Source organism: Eschrichtius robustus, chromosome 6 (genome assembly GCF_028021215.1).
Source record: "Eschrichtius robustus isolate mEscRob2 chromosome 6, mEscRob2.pri, whole genome shotgun sequence".
Taxonomy (NCBI): Eukaryota; Metazoa; Chordata; class Mammalia; order Artiodactyla; family Eschrichtiidae; genus Eschrichtius; species Eschrichtius robustus.
The window spans coordinates 58,549,008-58,571,809 of NC_090829.1; the positions used below are offsets into that span (position 1 = coordinate 58,549,008).

The window sequence follows — 22,802 nt, forward strand, 5'->3', positions numbered from 1 at the left end:
GTCACAAAGCACCGAGCTGATCTCCCTGTGCTATGCGGCTGCTTCCCACTAGCTATCTATTTTACATTTGGTAGTGTATATATGTCCATGCCACTCTCTCACTTTGTCACATCTTACCCTTCTCCCTCCCCATATCCTCAAGTCCCTTCTCTAGTAGGTCTGTGTCTTTATTCCCGTCTTGCCACTAGGTTCTTCATGCTCTTTTTTTTTTTTTTCCTTAGATTCCATATATATGTGTTAGCATACTGTATTTAACAGAATGATTAAATTTATCTGGGAACGATAAGAGAACAAAGCCAAAAGACATTAATTTCCTATATATTTCTGGAAAAGCACCACACTTTCCAGATCTGTGTCCTCTCCCAACTTGTTGCCATTCATATGCCACCGCCTAAATATGAATTTTATGACACTCTGATCTAATCTACTTTATAAGTCAGTAATGAAATGGATAATCCAATTAGTTTTACAAAAATAGCACTTGCAGAGCATCTTTTTACTTACAAAGAACTCTCATATGCATTAGCTCATTTGCCACTCACAAAAATCCTGTAAGAGGAATTTGTTAATGTTATCCACATGTGACAGCTGAGAAACTGCAATCCAGAGAGTGTGGGGAACTTGCCCCCAACACCTTCAGGAGGCCTAGCAATGAGGCCGGAGCTTGAGGCAGGCCTTCTGAATCCAAAGCAAGGCCCTTTTTCAGTACAGCATGACGGCTTCAGGATACACTGTGAACCTCTATTAAAATGGCTTTCCTCCCTCATGTTTCATTTAATTTATTATTCACAAGTTTATGGCTGAGCTGATACAAACTGGTGGGAAAGGTCAGTGGTCTAAAAGCATTCTAAATGAGGGTAAAACCGTATATTATTCTTTAAACTGCACTGTAAAATCCAAACCTGTAGACAAATATTTATTCACCATCTACTACATGCTAAGCCCTAGAAATAAATAGGACTAGCATATGGTCTAGAGGAGGAGACAGATATGTAAGCAGTTAAAGGAATGAGCTAAGTTCCACTTTTTGGCCACTGGAATGCTGTAAAGGTGCTTTTACCGTGGTCACAGTGATCTCCAGGAGTCAAATACAACAGTCACGTCTGTGCCATCATTATGCTCTAACTCTAAGAAGCACCATACTATTCATACTCCCTCCTTCTATTGTCTTCTATGACTACCTCTTACCTCCCTACCTCTCATTCTCTAAATGCTGCAGCGTCCAATGCACTACCCTCAGCCCTCTTTTATCTCCATCTATACGCAAACTCTAGGTTGTTTTACCCAGTCTCACAGCTTTAAAATATAATCAATAAGTTGGTGACTCCCAAAATTACCTATCTCCATCCCTGTTATGGGCTGATTGCTTGTGTCCCTCCAAAATTCCTATTTTGAAATCTAATCCCAATGGGATGGTATCTGGAGGTGGGACCTTTGGGAGGTAATTAGGTCATGAGGGTAAAGCCTAATTAGTGCCCTTTAAAGAAGAGGCCAGAGAGCTCCCCGGCCCTCTTTTCACCATGTAAGGATATAAGGAGATATCCTTATATCCTTACATATAAGGATATAAGGCTGTCTGCAATCTGGAAGAGGACTTCGCCAGAACCCACGCGTGCCAGCTCTCCGATCTCAGACTTCCAGCCTTTAGAACTGTGAGAAATAAATGTTTGTTGTTTAAGCCACCCAGCCTATGTAATTTTAAAGCAGCCCCAACAGACTAAGACAATCCCTGAGCTTCAGAGCCATATACCCAACTGCCTTCGTGCGATCCACACATTGCATTCTTAAGAGGCATATCCAACTTAAAACATCTAAAACATAAATTTGGGTTCCCTCCCCACCAAAGAACTTTCTCATCAGTGCCACCACCACTATTCATCCACATGTCAGTAAATGGCACTACTCTCCACCCAGTTACTCAAGAAAAGCCGAGGGGTCCTTTTCTTGAGTCCATCCCTCCTTAAAGCCAACACATGCAATCCATCGGCAAGTCTTGTCAGCCTACCTCCAAAATATATTTCCTAAGTCATTCCATTTCTTTCCATGGACACTCAAATGCCACAGTAATCCAAGCTACCAACTTTTTTCACTTGTAGTGGGCAGCACCTCCCAATGGTCTCTGCTCTACACTCTCATCCCCCTAGCATTCTCCTCATATAAGCCATACTGACAACTCTAGACATAAATCACATCTTGTCACCTCTCACTTAAAATCTTCCAATGGCCTCCCACTACACATAAACTAAAATCCACAACTCTTACCTGTAGGTCCTATTTGATCTGGTCCTGTCTCTTTTCGGATTTGATTTCACACAGCACCCCTTCCTCCTCATCACGTTCCTGCCTCACAGCCCGTCATGCTGTTCCTTAAACATGCCAAACAGATGGACTCTAGGGCCTTTGTACTCGCTATTCCTTCTGCTTAGAATGTTCTTTCCAATCTCTGCATGGCTGGCTCCTTCTTATCTTTCAGGTCCCAACTCAAACAGCATCTCACTCAACCTGAGGTGTCACCCCCATCGCCCAAACCCCACTCCCCACACACACTCTCCGTCACACCGCCACACTGTCTGCTTTCACTTTATCATAGTGCTACTCATCACTATCCGAAATAATGTTTGCTTATATTTGTCTCTTTCCTACCCTCTGGAATGTAGACTCCTTGAAAATAAGGGCCTTGTCTGTCTTGTATAGCCCCAATTTCTAGAACAGTTTCTAACATATAGCAGGCAATCAATAAATATTTGTTAGATAAATGAATCACTATTATAGTGGAGATAAGGAACAAACTGCTAGGAGAACACAGAGAAGGAATGGCTTACTTCTGCCTGAGTGTGTCAGGGAAAGCTTCCCTGAAAAGGGGACATGTGAGTTATCTTTTAAAATAAGCAAGTTTACTAGGCAGGTAGGGAGTGAGGGGAAAGAAAATTGGGAAAGAGGAAATAGTGTGAGCAAAGGCCCAGTCTGCTGGAGAGATGGTCTTCAGGATCCTTTGGAAAAGAGGTAGGAGTTGATATACACAGGGAGCTAATTATTCGTGGCTTTGTCCATGATACAGAACTCAGACTTCAGAGGCAGTAGGGGGCCCTCTGAACGACTTTAAGCAAAGCAGTTACATGACTGGATTGCATTTGATAAAGATCATAGGAAATGTGAAGATAGAGAAGAGAGCCAAAGACAAAGCCCTAGGATGATACAATATAGTGCAGTAGAGAATGAGGATCCAGAAAAATGAGATTGAGAATGCCTGGTTTATGAAGTAAAATGAAAACTCAGAGAAGTGTGGCATTATGGAAGTCTAGAACAAGGTGTTTCAAAAGAAGAGTCTAGGTATATACATTATTAACCCAGGAACTTTTACTTCCAGATATCACAAAACAGAAACACACATATAAGGAGGTACCTATAATAAATGTTCCCAGAAGGACGGTTTGTAACCACTGAAAAGTGGAAACAACTTAAGTGTCCAACTACAGGATAATGGATAAACTGTTCATACAATGTAACACTTACTACAGGATAATGGATAAACTGTTCATACAATGTAACACTATACTGTAGTGAAAGTACACATCCTAGGCCGTGCGTGTCAACATAAATGATTCTCATAACAAAATGCTGAATAAAAAGAACATGTTGGAAAAGAAGATATGTAAGAATAATCACTTTAATCTGGGGGTTAAAATATGAAAACCACTACATTTTTTATAGGAAGATACATATGTAGCAAAAGTACAAAAAAGTGTGGGGCGGGGACAATAAACACCAACTTAGTATAGTGGCTACATCTGGGAGCATAGGAGCAGCTACTGTTGGGAAAGGACACAGCTTCAATTGAATTGATAATTTTCAATCTTGAAGCTAAATGGCAAATACACATGTTCATTATATTATTTTAAATACTTTCTATGTCTGAGGGGCTTCAAAATGATTTTAAAACACCAATAACAAAAAAAGGAGTGGTTCACCAGGTCAGGACAGAGAAGTAATACTTGGATTTGAAAAGACACAGGTCAAGAATAACTTTGGTAAGAACCACTTCAGTAGAGTAGCAGGGGATAAAAGGTCATATGAAGTGGCTTAGAGAGAGAATGGGAGATGTGAAAATGGAGACAACCAATATAGGCAGCTATACAGAAGAGTTCTACCATGACAGGAAGCAGAGAAATAGGGTACAGAGTTAGAAGGGGAAATGGGTCAACAGAAGATTTTCTTTAAGATGGCTTAGGCTTGTTTGCATGACAACAGGAGGAAGTCAATAAAAACAAAAGAACAGATGATGCAGGAGCTACAGCATAGCTATAGAAGCATAGCCCATAAAAAGGCAGAAGAAGATGAGGTGCACAGGACTACGGGAGGGATCAACTTCAGATAGTGTCAAGCATTTTATTTCCAAAGCAGTATCCACAGTAGTATTCGAGCAGATATTGCATCCATACATAACGACAATAATGGCAATTAACAATTTTGAGCACTTATGTGACAGGCAGTATATAAACACTTCATAAATATTATCTCATTTAACCTTCATAAAATCCCTATCAAGTAGGTATAATTATTATCCCTATTTTACATATGAGGAAACTAAGTTCAGAGAGTTAAAAATTTGCCCAAGAGCTTTCAGATACCTAGGTAGAGGCTGCCCAGATTTGCATTTCTACATATATCCTCTATGAACAATATAGAACAATAAGAAAAACAAATAAAACTGCACAAAAACCATGTCCTCCATACAACTAGAAGCCACAGAATGCCCAGACTCCAAAATAACTGTAAGTGAAAAAGAAAAAACATCAAATCCCAGGGAGTAATCACTCATGCTCCTGCCATAAGCCTTCACAGTAAGCAAGAGCAGTCCAACAAAAACTGAAGGACAGAGAAAAGAGGGAGCTAGCAGTAGGCCTAAAATTGCTTTATAACCACTACCAGAAAAAGTAAATCCCTTAATTTTATAAATACTAAAACATGATCCAGTCACTGACTGCTGGAGAGGGACTTAAATGTACACATGATCTGAAGTGGGTATCTTCAAAGTGGCTTCTAGAGTAGAAAAAAGGCAAAAAGGAAGGGAGAGGCACCCTTTGGCAACTGGCAGGTGAAGGGGAAAAGAAGCAAAACAGGAAAAGTTAGCGTCCTTCAGGCCAAAACAGAACAAAGCAAAAATCAGAGGACATGCAAACACTCTCCTGACCACTGTAAAAAAAAAAAAAAAACTCACAAATTATTAAAGAACTGGACTTTGATACAGTGATAGAAGAGGTTGCCATTGAATTAAGAATCTCATAAACTACCCAAAATCCACATAATGAATAGACAAAAACAAATCAATTCTATACAAAGTTACTACCAAAAAAATCAATACATCTCAGCAAATGAAACACCCCTCAAAAAAAAAAAAAAACCAGAAGAAAACAACACTCCAAACTGAATTAAATATAGTATTCAAACAAAACTTTGAGGATATAAAAAATCACCTTGAATCAGGAATTCAAAATGTACAAAGAAAAACGGGCAAAACGTAATGAGAAATGAAAAGAAGGAAAATTAAACTCAGGAAAGAAAAATATAATTATGTCAAAAATGCGGAGTAAATACAAGTGTCAAAGAAGAATAGACTCAAATGAAAATGTAATAAGAGGCATTGAAGAAAGACAGAAAAGCAGTCAAGAAAATAAAAATGATACAAAGAAAAAATTTTAATGGGTCAGAGAGGAAGCAATGGAAGTGAAGACAAGTAAAGAAGGAATAACTTATGTAAAACTGGAGTCCCTGAAGAAGAAAAGCAAAACAATCAAACAGAACTAATATTTGAGGGACTTCCCTGGTGGTCCAGTAGTTAAGACTCCGCACTTCCAGTGCCGGGGGTGCAGGTTCAATCCCTGGGTGGTGAACTGAGGTCCCACATGCCACTCAGCATGGCCAAAAAAAAAAAAGAAAAACTAGTATTTGAAACTGTAATTGTCCAAAATTGTCTAAAATTGTCCAAAAGTAAATGAAGATCTGAATCTACATACTGCAAAGGCATACCAGGTATCTGAACAATCAAATCTGGGGTAGATCTTTTAAAAGGTATGAGACTTCAAAGAAAAAGAAAAAAGTCCTCAAGCTCTCCAGGCAAAAAGATCAAATAACTTACAAAGGCAAAAGAATTAGAAAGGCATCCACAATATGCGAAACAAGACAATAACGGAGCAGCAGTTTTAAAAAAATAAAGTGTGAAACAAGGATTTTATGTCCAGCCAACTCTTCCTGTATCAAGTGTCAAGACTATAGAAAAACATTTTTAAATATATAAGACCTTAGGAATTCAATACTTAAAAGTCACTCTTGAGAAATCTATTAGAGCTTCATTCAACAAAGAAATGACTGGGAAAACTTCAGCAAAAGGGCTGATGGTAAGTATTTTCATATGTCTCATTGTATCAAAGACTAAATAAAAGGTGAAGATGAGGGTGAAAGATCAATGTTCAAATATTATACATTATGATACAATGGAAATAAGGCAAAAAAAATGGGAAGAAAAAGGAAAGAGGAAAGTAGAATAAGCTATTGATTCTGCAATAGGCAACTGTTGGGATACCATTTAAAACTGACAAACCAGACAGTAAAACATTAAATAACCAAACAGGCTGGTAAAATCATTTTAAATAGTATAAACAATAAGAGAATGAAAATGGACTACAAAGGATGGTATGGTGTGACACTTTTCTAAATATACCTTTATGTATGATTCTGACTTTTAGAACTATGTTAACATTTTACAGACTTAGAAAAAGAATCAAAGCCAACAAGAATTGGGGAAGACCCAAAATGAAATACATACAAACAGAAATAAGCCTAACTATATGAAAAAATAAATAACATAACCACACTGAAGGCGAAGTGAAGAAAAAAACTATTCACATATTCACATAGTCTCAAAGTATCTCCCCCATGATACTTATTAAGCACAAAAAGAAAAATAGTAACTTTACGAAGGACAAAGCTAGCAGGTAGCACCTTTATAAACTAAGTAACTTTGTAAAACAGTACTTTAACTACACACTGTAATGCTAAAGACAAAAAGAACAATGCACAAATATTTCCTTCTCATTAGTAGGCTTGTTTTTCAAAAGGACATAGATTATCAATCCCTGAACTACTTTATGTGTACTGTGAGTGAGTGTGTGTCTGTGTTGTGAATAATGAAAGTCCAGGTTTCTCACTATCAAAGAAAGGAGTTAAACATTAAGATAAGATGGAAAGCTGGAATGAACACTGTCATGTTGTATTGAAATTTTAAGCATCAGCCTGAACTCAGTTTTCAATATGTGTACATACAGATAAATACAAATGTATGTATACATACATGTATATTACTAGCTCTGTCATGAGAAGATCTAGTAGCAATGACACTCCAGTACCAAAGGGCACACCTAACACTTAGATTTTGGTTTCTAAATACCATTCTCCAATAAAAGAAACCTCCTTGAAGAAATGGTTGGCATGGGGAAGGTACAACAAAATCCTGGAGTATTTTGTATTGTCAGAAAGTAAGGAACTATGCAAAAAATTATGGAGACATATCAAAAGAACATAAGCAGCAGCCCGAAGGGACACACACTGGTCAAATGTGAGACAGTTAAAACATCAAAATAAATTATAGTAAATGTTTATATCCCTGGAATAAAATAATAATCCATAGTGATATTAATTAATTAATTAACTAATTAAGAAGAAAAAAGTCCTTCTTTAAAGTAAAATTCTAACTATAAATGTAGAAAGAATGATTAAAACAGAAAAATCACCATTCGGCAAACACCACAGTAATAATCGTTGCAGGGAAAAATCATCAATAGATGCTAAAATCACTGAGTAAAAATATAATGAGAAATATTCACGTAGCCTCAAAGTACCCCCCCATATGATACTTATTAAACATGAGAAGAAAAATAATAACTTTACAAAGGAGAACCCTGGCAGGCACCACATTAACCAGTGATCAAAGTTAACAGCACCAGTGATGCAAAATATTCACATCATGTCCTTCCCAATATGAGGAACTGGGAAGGACACAACCTTGGTCCTGTGGTATTCCTGTCCAAAAAACCACATAACCTGAATTTAATCATGAGAAAACAACAAACAAACCCAAAATGGGACATTCTACAAAACAACTCTTCAAAAACTGCAAGATGGTAAAGAGCATAGAAAAACGTAAGTCAACCAGATTAAAGAATACATAACAACTACATGCAAAATTTTATCCTGGATTGGATCCTGGAATCAGAAAAAGTACATTAGTAGACAATTGGTGAAATGTAAACAGTCTGTGGATTAGATAATATTGTTGTTATCAGTGTTGATTTCCTGATTTTGCTAATTGCACTGCAGTTACATAAAATATCAAATTTGGAGAATCTGATGAGGTGCATGTAGAAATTTTTTAGAAGCGTTTTGTAAGTTAAAAGTTACTCAAATTAAAAAGTTAATAAAATAAAATAAAACTTGCCCAAAGCCACAAGTAAATGCCAGAGCTGGGAACACTCTTGTTACAGACCCCATACCAACATGCTCCACTGCACCTTAGGACAACTAAACACAATTAAAGACTAACTCAGGTACCAGGAACTGTCCTAAATGTCTTAAACATACTAACTTGCAGGTATTATAAGTATCATCATTATCATCATCATCTTCATGAGGCATAGAAAAATGAGGAAATATTTCCAATATCATACATCTAGTAAGTAGTAAGACTACAACTTGAACACTAGTCTAACCCCAAAGTCCATGATTTCATGTTCTTAACTAATATCCTATAAAACAGATGCTAGAAAAGAAAACAATAAGAAATCAAGAGATCCTTACAAATTAAAGATATGATTGTCAAAATAAAAAAAAATCAACATAGCATTAGAATTTAAGAATATCTCTCAGAAATTAAAGAAATAAGAGAGAAGAGATAAGTAGTATGAAGAATCAATCCAGCTAATCCAAGATAGAGCTAACAGAATTACTGGGGAAAAAAAAAGAGAGAAAATAGAGAGAAGAATATTATCAAGGAAATAATATCAAAGAAAATTCCCCAGAGTTCAAGAGAAACAGGAGTATGCAAACTGAAAGGATCCACTAGTGCTGACAGGGACAAATGAATAAAGACCCAGACCTAGACACATCCATCATTGTGAAATTTCAGATACCAAGGATAAAAAGGAAAGCCTAAAAACTTCCAGAAAAAAAAAACTCCAAATTAAAGTGGGTCACCCACAAGAATAAGAACCTGAATAAGATTTCTCTTCAGCAACACTAGGAAGACAAAAAAACAAAACAAATCAAAACAATACACACACATACACAAACACAAAAAAATGCAGTATAGCCTTTAACATTCTTAGGAAAATAATTTTCAGCCTGGAACTGAACTGTCAAATATGAAGATATAATACAGACATTTTTAGAAACACAAAGGCTCAGAAAAATTTATTTCCCATTCATTACTCCATCACTTTTTTATTTTTATTTTTTGATGTGGACCATTTTTAAAGTCTTTATTGAACTTGTTACAGTATTGTTTCTGTTTTATGTTTTGGTTTTTTGGCTGCAAGGCATGTGGGATCTTAGCTCCCCGACCAGGGATCAAACCCGCACCCCCTGCATTGGAAGGTGAAGTCTTAACCAGTGGACCTCCAGGGAAGTCCCTCCCTCGCTTTAAAGAGAGAGATGTGTTGTAATATAAATTTATATTTATCCTTTCTTCCTTCAAGTAAGGTGAAGATGTACTCCAACAAACAAGATTAAAAAAAAAAAAGAAAACATGTATATTTAGAAATAGTAGCCTAAGCCATAGAGTAATGAAGAGAAGTTCAAAATTAACAGCTGTGCAGCAAAGCCAGAGGGCAACCAGTTGAGACTGGAGCAAGAAGATAGAGGGATCTGGAAGGCGGGGTGGGGGGTGGGGTGGCAGGGAGGATCCCACACAATAGACAGAGTGATCAAGAGTTGGAGGGGAAAATGAGGATATGATAAAAATACATTATGTAAGAAAAAGAAAGGAGAAAAGAAAAGCAATGAAAAACTATAGGGAATACAAAAATCTACAAAATGAAGTCATGATCCAAATGTAAAATATCTAGTCCAAATTAGAACAGGAAATCAGTGGGTTTCATGAAGATAAGTGAAATGGACTGTAAACAATAAACAGAAAGATTAAGAAACTAGTAGATTTTTTTAAGGCATAAGATTCTTCGCTGTATATTTTTTAAAAGTGTGAGAAACACAAAGAAAAACAAAAAGCTATTTCAAAGTTATAATCCACATATGAAGCAAACTAAAATGGACATGATTTTGCATAACTGGTGACTTAAAAGAAAGGGCTACCCATCTGAACACCTCTTTTAAGTAGCATGGAATCATGACATTGGAAACAAGGAGAAAGAAACAGCTTTGCAGTGAATATTTCCGTACTGTTAATAATGCAAAAGCTGAATATCAATTTTCAACAGTCGGAATCAACCTGCAAATATGAAGCATGGGAAACTTAATTTGATTATAAACAAAAATGTGATAAACCTTGATAGTGTCAAAATAAAACTACAGCCAACCCAAGATGGGAGGTAGAAAGAAGAATGGAGAAGAAAGAAAAGGTAGGGGATGGATAAGGAAGGGAGAACCGGTGATTACTGCTTTTCATTACAAGTACTTTGTTCTATAGGCATTATTTTGCGAAAAATATCTTTTAATGTTTTAAGGAGAAAGCTGTTACCAGTGCAAATGCTACAAAGAGGTCAAGTGAGAAAGAGCTAGATTTGGCCTGTTAAATCACGGATGATCTTGAAAAGACCATTTCTCTAGAATATTGGAATGGAAACCAGAGTACGGTGGGCTGGGAAATGAATGGGAAATGAAGACCTGAAGAGGACAAGTATACCCAGCAGAACTCTAAGGACAGGAGAGAAGAAAAGAAAGGTTGCTAACAAGAAGAATTAAAAAGAAAGGGAAGGTTGTTGTTGCTATTTTTATTTACATGGGGAAAAAACCTGAGCATGTTTTTAATTTGACTAAGGTAAAGAAGAGATGACAGGTGATGAAATCCAGAGTACAGGATGAGGAATCAGCCTTGTACAGAAGAAGGGATATCTATTCTTCTGAAATACAAAGAAATGAGGTAGGGATGGATTCAGTTTGGGAGGCAGAAAGGTGGTGAGATCCAGCTAACAGGATCACAAAGAGCTTCTATCCACGAATGAAGTGTATTTTGACCATTCTCAGTACACTGCAAGTTCCTATGAAAAACAATCAGATGGGAAATTTTTGAAAACATAAAAATTAGCTGAAATTAGAGATTATGCTATCCAAAGCTGGGTGATCAATGTGAAAATGTATGTGCCAAAATCAGTACTTTAAATTTGGGGATAACATCAGTTGCATTCTCTTTATTATGAATTAAGATCACTACCTTCAGTATTACAATTCTAGAGCTACTTTTTCCCCGTGTTCTATCTCTCTTTCTTTCTTTTTTTTTTTTTTATTTTTTGGCTGCATTGGGTCTTCGTTGCTGTGCGCGGGCTTTCTCTAGTTGTGGCGAGCAGGGGCTACTCTTCATTGAGGTGCGCAGGCTTCTCATTGCGGTGGCTTGTCTTTGTTGCAGAACACAGGCTCTAGGCACGCGGGCTTCAGTAGTTGTGGCACACGGGCTCAGCAGTTGTGACTTGTGGGCTCTAGAGCACAGGCTCAGTAGTTGTGGCACACGGGCTTAGTTGCTCCACAGCAATGTGGGATCTTCCAGGACCAGGGCTCGACCCTGTGTCCCCTGCATTGGCAGGCGGATTCTTAACTACTGCACCACCAGGGAAGTCCCTGTCTCTCTTTCAAATTAACCTGATTACTATGATAGGTTATTATTTGGCTACTAAATATTACAAATAGAAATCTATGTTTATGACAGATTTTAAAAATTTACCTTGAGTAACTAGTTCTTTTTCAAAAGAGTACAGGAATTAACAGAAAAAAAAAATGGTTGACTTTATTTTAAAATGTAGATGCTTTAGCAAAATTTATCCATGCTTTTCGCTTTCTAAATTTCTGTTAATGACCTTCCATCCTAAAGTGGTTCTTCCTCTGGGCATTTATGCTGCTGAAACAGTGTTATGTTACTCCATGCCAGGCTTACCCTAAGTAATCTGAAGCCTGCAGACAAATTTTAATAAAATGAAGACATGTTTTTCCTCCAAAGATTTTACTTTAAATTATAACTAAAGCCATAATTTTGAGACCACAAAAATATGTACCCTCATTAAAAATAAAACAACAGCTAAGGGTATCTTGAAGCAAGCTGACTGGGTTAAAAAGTCCTGGGAATAAAACTAAATCTGTGATGACCACTGATACTCATGGGTCATTGCTAAGGCAGCCCCAACTTAAGAACACAAGGATGGCAGGGAAAGATCGCAGTGAGCTTAAAGGGAAGTATTTATTGAGTGGTTTCCATTGTGTGTCCTGGATTACTGGAACATGATATGGTCAGACTCTAGTGTAACACCACTCAAACCAGACTAGAGGTTGTTTACAATACCCTGGGCAATTTGAAACTCTGAGATTTCAACAATGGCATCAACTAACTAAAACATTTTGAGTAATGTAATCAACTGTGATTTATTACCTCACATGAATGTGTTTCTAGCTTATAAATAAGCTACCACTGACCCCTTTTATCTCACACATAATTGAAATAATGAATTTGTAGTCTTGGTATCACTCTGTATTAAAAATTACAAAGCAAGTTTTTAGAGTCGAAATAAAACTTTACTCCCACCATCTCATCAGCCATTAGCTTTATTAGTCTACAATCATTGCCATTCTGCCTATTTCTGGTTCGCAATAAGACTTACTTATTAGTCTTACTCTTGTCTTTAGCAGCCTTTTAAAATCACAGCCTATTCATGTACCCTTGGTGTAGTCTTTGATGCATCTTTCAGGCCAACATTTCTATGCTTTCCTTCTATGTTGGTTCACCCACCTCTAGGTTGTGTTCATGTTCTGATTGTTTATTATTCTGATTTACTCTTTGATCCACACTCTCTCATCCTGACATTTCTATCTCGTTGAAATCCAGATTTCACATCTAAATTAGCTTTCGTCTATGCTATACTAATGAAATTGCTCTGTACTTGTATATATCAACTACTTTGCTTTGTTTCTCTGCAGAAAACTTCTTCTTCTTTAAGAATTACCAGTGACATTGGTTTCATTAAAATCTTTGCTTCTAAGCTCTTAGGAACCGGCTTTTATTACACCCGAACTTTTCATTTTCCATTAGGTTCCACTCTCTTGATACCTGCTTGCTTCTTCTCTACTCTAACCCTCCTTAGTTTTTGGCTGCTTAAATTGTTTCTATGACAGTCTGTCCTTTTCCTCCAACTTTTCCACTTAAAAATTCTGATTATTGAGAAATTTATCTAAAACTTACTTCCATTTTCTTCTATTTTCTAATTTATATATTCACTGTATCACTGAGGGAGCTGAAATTAAGTATATATTACTCGTCAGCTAAAAAGTTCAGAGCGCACACACACACAAATGTAGAAGAAAAGAAAAAACCTAAATAAATGTTGATTCTCTTTCTTATCTAGTTTAAGCCTTAGAATCCAATGACCCTGCTCAAACTGAATTCTCTCTATGCATAACCAGAAGCATCCATCACTGTCTATAAAGTCACAAAGTGATATTAGGAGAAAAAAAGGCAGGAGGTGTATGCACAATCCATGCACACATATTAGAATTACACATTGCCCGAGAGTTTTCCCTCCTAAAAGTAAACAACTCTTCTGTAAAGAGTAATTATATGTTTGTATGACACACAAGTGGGTTTGCTCCCAAGTTAATGGTTTACTAGGGGCTTTACACAGCTAAAAATCAAAACTTTAGAACACAGGCTTGATTTTTCATAGTGAGTCGTAGGCCATAAAACCGAATATTCCACAGGAACAAATGAAGACAAAAACTAGCACTGTGTCTTGGATTTGAGATAGATCATCCATCCTAACAGACTCCAACTGAATGGCAAAACAGGCAAAGGAAGACCCTGTATAAAACCATCATCGAGGGGAGTGGTACACAGAGAGAATAAGAGTAGGGGTTGGGGAAAAGGAAAAAAATGTAAACTAAAACCAGAAGAGGCCTTTATGAACCAATAATGACACGTGCCAAGATTTGGGCGATAATCAACTCAACTTTTTGCACCAGAGGGCAAAACAAACCCAAACAACGGGAACTCCAGAGAAGTAACATATGTTTTCCCCTAAATCTCAGAGAAAACAATTCACCACCAAAATGTTTCTGATGTACAATCACAAAGTGACACAATTATCAGTCTTCAAGATCAAAACAAAACAAAAAAGACTTACACCCAGAGTAAATAAAAACTTTAAGTTGGAGAAAGTTATAGAGGCACAATAGAAGAAACATCTTTGTAACAGTCATCTTTCTACCATACTGTCTTATTATTTTAGATATTCATGCAGAGAATAGATAGTCAAATCAATGATGACCCAGAAGATACACTTTCATTCAATAGCTTGGCCTCAATTGCTTCTTTGAGCTCTTTTCTCAAAAAAAGGATATAATTTTATATACAGAGAACAATCTAGAATAAAAAGAAATACTGTACTCTTTCTAGCCAAAATTTAATTTTCCATTTGTTCTTAGGTAATAACATCCTTTAAAATTGTCCTTTCCACTAGTTATTCTACATGGAGGTGGAAGCTTTACATCTTAGAAATAAGTAACAGCTCATACTAAAGGCTAAAAGGAGTCAGAGTATGATTATTAAAAATGAAGAACAGGGCTCAATACTGCAATGTCATTTTATTCTCACTACAGAAAGATACCTGTGTTTTCCTTAGCAGTGACAGAGGCCAACAGGAAAAGCATAAGATTCATAGACAGAGAATACCCTGAACTGATACAAACTGTATTAGCTAGAAGAGAATATTTATAAAACTAATTCTTCTAAACAATTTTGACACTGGATTGAGTTTGGTACACCATGTTTCAAACAGCTGTTCTCCTTAGGATCACAGGTTCAAACGCGCATAGACGATTTACATTTAACAACTGGTAAGCAATCAAATGCCACACAGCTAAGTGTAGGAGGTTGAGAGAGACGCCATTCTATGAAAAGTGATGCTTTCTTTTAAAGTAGGAACATTGTGCTTTTAGCCAAACAAATACTTAGCCATCTTATAATTCCAGGCACAACTGGTCATTTCAGAGACAACTCTGAATTGGGCAGAGCCCTGAAATGTTCTCCCACTAAATGCCTGATTTTTCTTTTCCTCCCTTACCTGATAATGAGCCTGGGCTTGCTGTGCTGAGTTCAAGGTGACATTGCAGAGCTTGCAGTACAGGGGCTTACATAGCTCCTCCAGGGCAGTGTCTTGCTCCCCTCCCTTAGGTAACTCTTCTTCCCCTGCCAGAGGCAAGGAAGCCTCCTGCCCAAAAGGCTTCTGCGGCGGAAGCGGCAAGGTTCCTGTAGACCTGGCGACCACTGACATAGGAGGAGAGGATGAGGGCCGCTTAGGCAGAGGAAGCCCGGCGTGTTGCAAGAGGATCATTGGGTAGGAAAGACTTGGGCATAATCCAGTGGGTGACGAGAAGTCGGGTCTTCAGATCTGAATCAACAGCAAAAAAATACTTGAAAATGTGTCCTCTGCGATATGACGTGTAAATGACCACACCATCTGCCCCTTCCTCTACTTCTCCAAACCATCTTTAGGACTCCTTTCCTTTTACCTCATCCAGCAGACTGCCCCTGTGTGTTAATCCACACTGACACAGTGCTCTTCCACTGAGAACAGCTTTATAGATCTGGCTTGATTTTGCTTGGCACAGCTCCAAATGCAGTCCCTCTGGCCCAGGAACATTACTAACAGTATTGCATCCGTGGCTAATTAAATCTAAAAATCACATGGCTGAAATGGACATCAAAGGTCACCCAGTCCAGACCCCTTCCCTCAGGCACACTTAAACACTCCTGATGATAATAATGCATAGACAAAAAAAAAAAAAACACCACCAGCAAAGAACCTTAGCAAATATCTCCTTTCCGTGCAAACTAGTCTCTCTATCCAAATGATATCAAAAAGAATGAAATAAAGAGTGTCACTGCTCAGATTACTGCAAGCACTTCTAGAACTAGCTAAAATATCAAGGAACTCTGGGAAAAAAATCTGAGTTACCATGTGACAAAAATAAATAAAAGTGTACCTTCTGATCAACTAGTAATATTTAAATAATTGAGCCAATGACTCCTCAGAGCAGAGGCTGCAAGCAGACAACCTATACGCCACATGCAGTCACAGATGTGCTCTGTTTGGAATATACAGTGTTTTGTTTTGCTTTCATTTTTAAATTGAATTAAAGTCAACATTGAAAAATCAAGATTTGTGGCTCCTCTTGATAAAAGGGTGATCTGGCAACACTTGGTCCATGGTCCTACATGGGCAATAATTAGCTAGTTAGTGCTGAGAGGCACTGTCCTGGGGTAGCCAAGCTTGCATTCTCTAGGCCACCTCAGTCCCCACTCAGCCTGCTCCCCGCAGGCTTGAGTTTAAGACCCCACCTCATACAGGCTTAGACGGTATTCATGAGTCCACTATAAAATCAGAGTATTTTCTCTCCCTCTAGAGGTAAATTACCTACATGAAATAGTGTATCAAGTAAATGTCCAATGGCGTACTGAATCACACTACCACAAGCCCCAATATAATTCTAGTTCCTCAGTCTTTCGACTACTTGCTTTCCCCTTCTTATTAAATAACTGATAGTCTCTATTCTGTTTCCCTCAGAAAAGACCCAGTATGTTCCAATCCCACTTCAATTTTATCGATACGATTTCTCCGGCCTCCCACCCAGATGGCAACTTCTAACCCTGAGTATCTCAAAATGAACCACAGTATGCACTTTGAGTTCCCACGATTCTAATTAACCCAAATTAAAATCCTTATTTCAAAATCCTCTATTCTTTTCACTCTCAATACTATTAAAACCTCTTTTCTTGGTCAATAGAATATGGCTATTTTAAGCTGCTGAAATTTTCCACCTGCAATAGAAATGTGTACATTTTATGACAATAATAGATTTACTAAAATTAACCAAGAACATTTTGAAAAGTTAAAAGTCTCTCTTACCACATTTAATAAGTACATACACATGGAAATTGCAACCAAGTAACAGCTTTTATACTAAATTCAGGGTCTTGGGGCAGCAAAGGACATCAGTGCAATGGGAAAATAATATAGTAAAGGACAAAGTACATAAATTATTAGTCATAGTACTTAACAATACTTCTCATTAAACATGATATTTAGAAAAACAACAATATTATTTTATTCTCAAGCAGAAGTATGCTGTCCATGTCTCTGAGAATATTTTTTTAAAAAGCAATACAGATTTAGAACATTTAAAAAGTCAGGGTCTCTATAACCATATTATTTCTCTCAATTAAATCAAAGACATTCAGAAAGCAAAGGCAGACATGGATATTTTGAAAAGGGAAACTAAGGAGACAAAGACCACTTTTTTTAAGTTCAACTACCTAATTATAATAATTCATAAAATTAAAAAACTACACATACCACCTGTACAGAGGCATACTGATACCAAAGTGCCAACGACAAGCTGCCAGTTCAGAAGAGAAATGGTGGAGGAGGGTGTCAAAACATCTGGATAAAGGAAATCAGCAATATAAACAGAAAATCAAATGCTACCAAATGCCTAGACATGTCTGGACTTGTTTTATGAAAGTTTACTCCCACTTGAGGAAATACCATCATGTGTCTCCCCCAGTGTTGTCTACAGGTTTCCATCAAAATAAAGGCCTGATAAAACCCCCTGAATTGAAGAAAAAATTCTCACCAAGTACAGACTTACCCATCATTGCATCTTACCTTTATAATGTTTAAAGAACAGCTAGATAGTCCAAAATTCTTTCTTGTAATATTTAACAATCGAAACAATGTCAACTCCCCCCAAAAGCATCTGTGCATGACAATTACATCAGGTATTTCTATACTTGCAAAAAAAAAAAAAAAAACTAGCGTAAAATAAAAATCTAAAAGAAATACTAAAACGAAGACTTCAGTGAAAGCAGGAATGGTGGAATATAAAGAGACTCAAAGCACTTGCGACTCAGATCTGCTCAACTACCGCATTAGATTAAAAGAAACTAACTTGATAGCTGATGTAAATAAAATATTCCTCGGATCATAAAAGCCATTCAATTTGATGCTTGAAGTGGCATAAATGAAGGTTTTATGGTGGTTAATATCCCGGTTGGGAAGGGGTTGAGGGGACAATAAAGAAAATCAAAGCCTCAGTGTACCCTATTTAAAGAAAACGAATGATCATATAGCATAGTTTTCATGATCGGACTGGGGCCTACTCTTCACTTACTGTATTAAAGGCAACCACTTTCTCATTTGGAGAAATCTTCTTAGGAAAGGGAACACAATAAAGGAACAGGTTACTGGCACCTCAGCAAACTAGGGAAGTCTGTAATTGGGAATTCTGGAAACGAGGGAAAGACGGTGAGCATTATTCAAAGGTCATCAGAACGCAGCGAGAAGGAATGAGAGAGAGGAAAATAGAAAAATAATCAGTTGAGGTAAGGTATATCACATAAGGAAGACCCAAAAGAACGGAAGAATCTGGGGGGAGAAGAGGCCTTGGTGGACTGGCGAATGTTTTCTAGGCTCAGCTATGACGGTTCCTAATCCTAGGGAACCTTTCACGTTATTTTAATCAAAGCTACATATACTTCAGCATCGCCCACATATACCTTACATTCTTAAAATGTGCATGCATACACACGAGCGCGCACGCACATACATACACATACACACGCACCTCAATCCCGTAAGGATGCCATCACGAAAGATGGAATCCCCGGTCTCCCACGGGGCGGGGGCAAGCGCGAGGGCCAAGGCAGCTGCACGCCTAAAATGATCCAAACAGTACACGTGAAATGCTTATAAACAAACAGATAAATAAACGCAGCGCAAGCCTGTCACGTGGAGGGCAGGTGGAACGACGGCACCGGAAAGGAACTCCTTGTCCCGTCGCTCCTGTGCTCTTCCTAAATGCCCCAAGGCTCGCGATCGCCCACACTTACCGGAACCCCCGGAACGCGCCGGGAGTCTGGGCGCCGCGTCTGCTCGGGACGCCCGCCGCCGTCTGTCCTACGCACCCCGCTCGGCCCGGTTCAACTCCGGCTCCCTCCCCGCAACTTTCTCGCTGGTCCCGCCGAGCCCCCTCCGCAGCTAAAGGCTGACTGTCAAAAGTCAGTCCAACCGGACCCACAGGGAAACAGCTGCAGGAAGTGACTGCGGAACCGGGAGGCGGCGGAGGAGGAGACTGAAGGCGCCGGCCCGGCGTCGCCAGTGCGCATGTGCCTGGTGGAGCAGGCCCCGTGGCGGCGGCAACTACAGCGGCGGCGGAGGCTCCAGCCCCGGGCTGGTGGGGCGCGCGCCCGGCAGGTGCGGGGACTGTGAGCGCAGGGGCGCTGAGCAGGAGCGGCGAACCAAGGCACGAGTCAGAGGGGGGATGCACCATCGCGAGTCCTAAGACCTGTTCATCATATAACCTGGAAAGTTGATCCAGAGCAGAAACCTGGGCAGAGTTTTTGCAACTTTCATCTGCTGTCATTGAGATCCAAACCTTTTTCATTCCAGCCCCACCCTCAGTCCGCTGATTGCCGGCTAAGGCGGCAGAGTGGAGTGGCCAAAATATCCAGGATCTTTTAACCTGCTGCGACAGACCTTTAAATTGCACCTTTCCCCAGGAAGGAGGAAGACTAGTGCGGCTGCCTACTCAGTGGTCTCCAATCACACAAGAAAACACGGAGGCAGAGGGAGAGAGAGAGAGAGACAGACACAGACAGGCAGACAGACTTGCCCTCTCCCCAGCATCAAAGTGGGCAAGGGATAGACAAGACCTTCTCTTGCGCGCGCGCGCGCGCACACACACACACACGCACGCACACACAGACGCACACACACACACACACACCAGCCTCGCCTGCAAAACAGGAAAGGCTAGGAAGAGACTGGCTAAGGCCAAAATGTCACATCCTCTCATAGTCAACCTCCACACTTTCAGGGTTGACATTGAGAGATGAGCTGAGAAAATTCCAGCTCTAAAATTCTGTTAACTTGTAAATTATCCCATAGGAATATTTCGGGGGGGGGGAGGCATGTAAACTATGCATAACATAAATTTACCATTTTCACCATTTTAAGTGTTCAGTTCAGTGCCATTAAGTACATTCACAACGTTGTGTACTTATTTTTTAATCATTAATTAAAATGTCAAGGAGACCTACTTATAGAAAGATGTGCCCTAGTAGTAGGCAAACTACTGCAGGAAATTAAAGCTGTTTCTTTGGTTGAAACACACCATCCAATGCTACCACCAACACACCAAACTGACTGTTTTCTAGAAATGACTTAATAAATACATTGACTGTTTAGCAATCACACCCACAGCTAGTGTACACAGGCCATTTGGGGAGAGTAATCCATCATGCTTAGGTAGAAAACAAATTGTTTTTCTGAACTAATTTTCTGTTTGTATATACATACTTTATATGTCAAGTTTTTAAATGGCCACATTGTTTTTAAGTAATCTGGTTTGATTCTTCCATATGAAACTGTCCAGTTTCCCCAACACCATTTATTGAAGAGGCTGTCTTTTCCGCATTGTATATTCTTGCCTCTTTTGTCATCGATTAATTGACTATATAAGTATGAGTTTATTTCTGGGGTCTCTATCCTGTTTCATTGATCTGTCTGTTTTTTTGCCAGTACCATGCTGCTTTGATTACTGTAGTTTTGTAGTATAGTCTGAAGACAGGGAGCATGATGCCTGCAGCTCTGTTCTTCTTTCTCAAGATTGTTTTGGCTGCTCAGGGTCTTTGTGTTTCCATACAAATTTAGAATTATTTGTTCTAGTTTGTGAAAATGCCATTGGTATTTTGATAGGGATTGCATTAAATCTGTAGGTTGCCAGGGGTATTATTGTCATTTTAACAATACTGATTCTTCCAATCCATGAACACAGTATATCTTTCCATCTGTCTGTGTCATCTTCAATTTCTTTCATCAGTGTCATAGTTTTCTGAGTACAGGTCTTTTACCTCATTAGGTAGGTTTATTCCTAGGCATTTTATCCTTTTTGATATTATGGTAAATGGAATCGTTTCCTTAATTTCTCTTTCTGATAGTTTGTTGTTAGTGTATAAAATTGCAACAGATTCCTGTATAATAATTTTGTATCCTGCAACTTTACCAAATTCATTGATGAGTTCCAATAGTTCTTTGGTGGCATCTTTAGGATTTTCTATGTATAGTATTGTGTCATCTGCAAACAGTGACAGTTTTACTTCTTCCTTTCCAATTTGGATTCCTTTTATTTCCTTTTCTTCTCTGATGGCTGTGGCTAGGGTTTCCAGTACTATGTTGAATAAAAGTGGCAAGAGTGGACATTCTTGTCTTGTTCCTGATCTTAGAGGAAATGCTTTCAGCTTTTCACCATTGAGTATGATGTTGGCTATAGGTTTGTCATATATGGCCCTTATTATATTGAGGTATATGCCCTCTGTACCCACTTTGTTGAGAGTTTTTTATCATAAATGGATATTGAATTTTGTCAAATGCTTTTTCTGCATCTGTGGGGTGATCATGTGATTTTTATCCTCCCTTTTGTTAATGTGGTGTATCATGTTGATTGATTTACAAATACTGAACCATCCTTGCATCCCTAGGATAAATCCCACTATATCAAGGTACATGATACTTTTAACATATTGCTGAATTTCGTTTGCTAATATTTTGTTGAGGATTTTTGCATCTACATTCTGTGATATTGGCCTATAATTTTCTTTTCTTGCAGTGTCCTTGGCTGATTTTAGTATCAGCGTGAAGCTGACTTTGCAGAGTAAGTTCAGAAGCATTCCTTCCTCTTCAATTTTTTGGAATAGTCTGAAAAGGACAGAATTTCTTTAAATGTTTGGCAGAATTCATCTGTGAAGCTGTCTAGTCCTGGACTTTTTTTGTTTGGAGTTTTTTAGATTACTAATTTAATTTCATTGCTGGTAATTGGTCTGTTCATATTTTCTATTTCTTCCTGATTCAGTCTTTGGAAATTGTGCATTTCTAGGAATTTATCCATTCTTTCTACATTGTCCATTTTATTGGCATGTGTTTGTTTGTAGTGATCTTTTATGTAATTCTGTGGTGTTAGTTGTAACCTCTTTCATTTATGATTTTACTTATTTAATTTTTAATTGTTTTCTTGATGAGTCTGGCAAAAGCATTATCAATTTTGTTTATCTTTTCGGGACTTCTCTGGTGGCTCAGTGGTTAAGAATCCGCCTGCCAATGCAGGGGACACGGGTTTGATCCCTGGTTCGAGAAGATCCCACACGCCGCGGAGCAACTAAGCCCTTGTGTCACAACTACTGAGCCTGCGCTCTAGAGCCTGTGAGCCACAACTACTGAGCCCACGTGCCACAACTACTGAAGCCCACATGCCTAGAGCCCATGCTCCACAACAAGAGAAGCCACCACAACAAGAAGTCTGGGCACCGCAACAAAGAGTAGCCCCCACTCGCCGCAACTAGAGAAAGCCCATGCGCAGCAACGAAGACCCAATGCAGCCAAAAATAAATAAATAAATTTTTTAAAAATGTTTTATCTTTTCAAAAGTAAGCTCTTAGTTAAATTGATCTTTTCTGTTTTTTAAGTCTCTATTTCATTTACTTCTGT

General features: G+C 38.4%; 1 protein-coding gene across 4 annotated transcripts in view; it reads right to left on the minus strand.

Annotated features, from left to right (window-relative positions):
• Positions 1-19,359, minus strand: part of ZMAT3 (zinc finger matrin-type 3) — a 31,793-nt gene extending 12,434 nt beyond the window's left edge. For 2 of the 4 annotated variants that reach the window (XM_068546270.1, XM_068546267.1), the window contains exons 1-4: positions 19,151-19,359; positions 18,886-18,975; positions 17,616-17,702; positions 15,324-15,650 (exon numbers count right to left, since the gene is read on the minus strand). In XM_068546270.1, the coding sequence (XP_068402371.1) occupies positions 15,324-15,593 (270 nt within the window). In that variant the 5' untranslated portion in view covers positions 15,594-15,650; positions 17,616-17,702; positions 18,886-18,975; positions 19,151-19,359. The remainder of the gene's footprint in view (positions 1-15,323; positions 15,651-17,615; positions 17,703-18,885; positions 18,976-19,150) is intronic. The other 2 variants (XM_068546268.1, XM_068546269.1) reach the window with 2 other exon arrangements.
• Between the last annotated feature and the right edge of the window lie 3,443 nt (positions 19,360-22,802).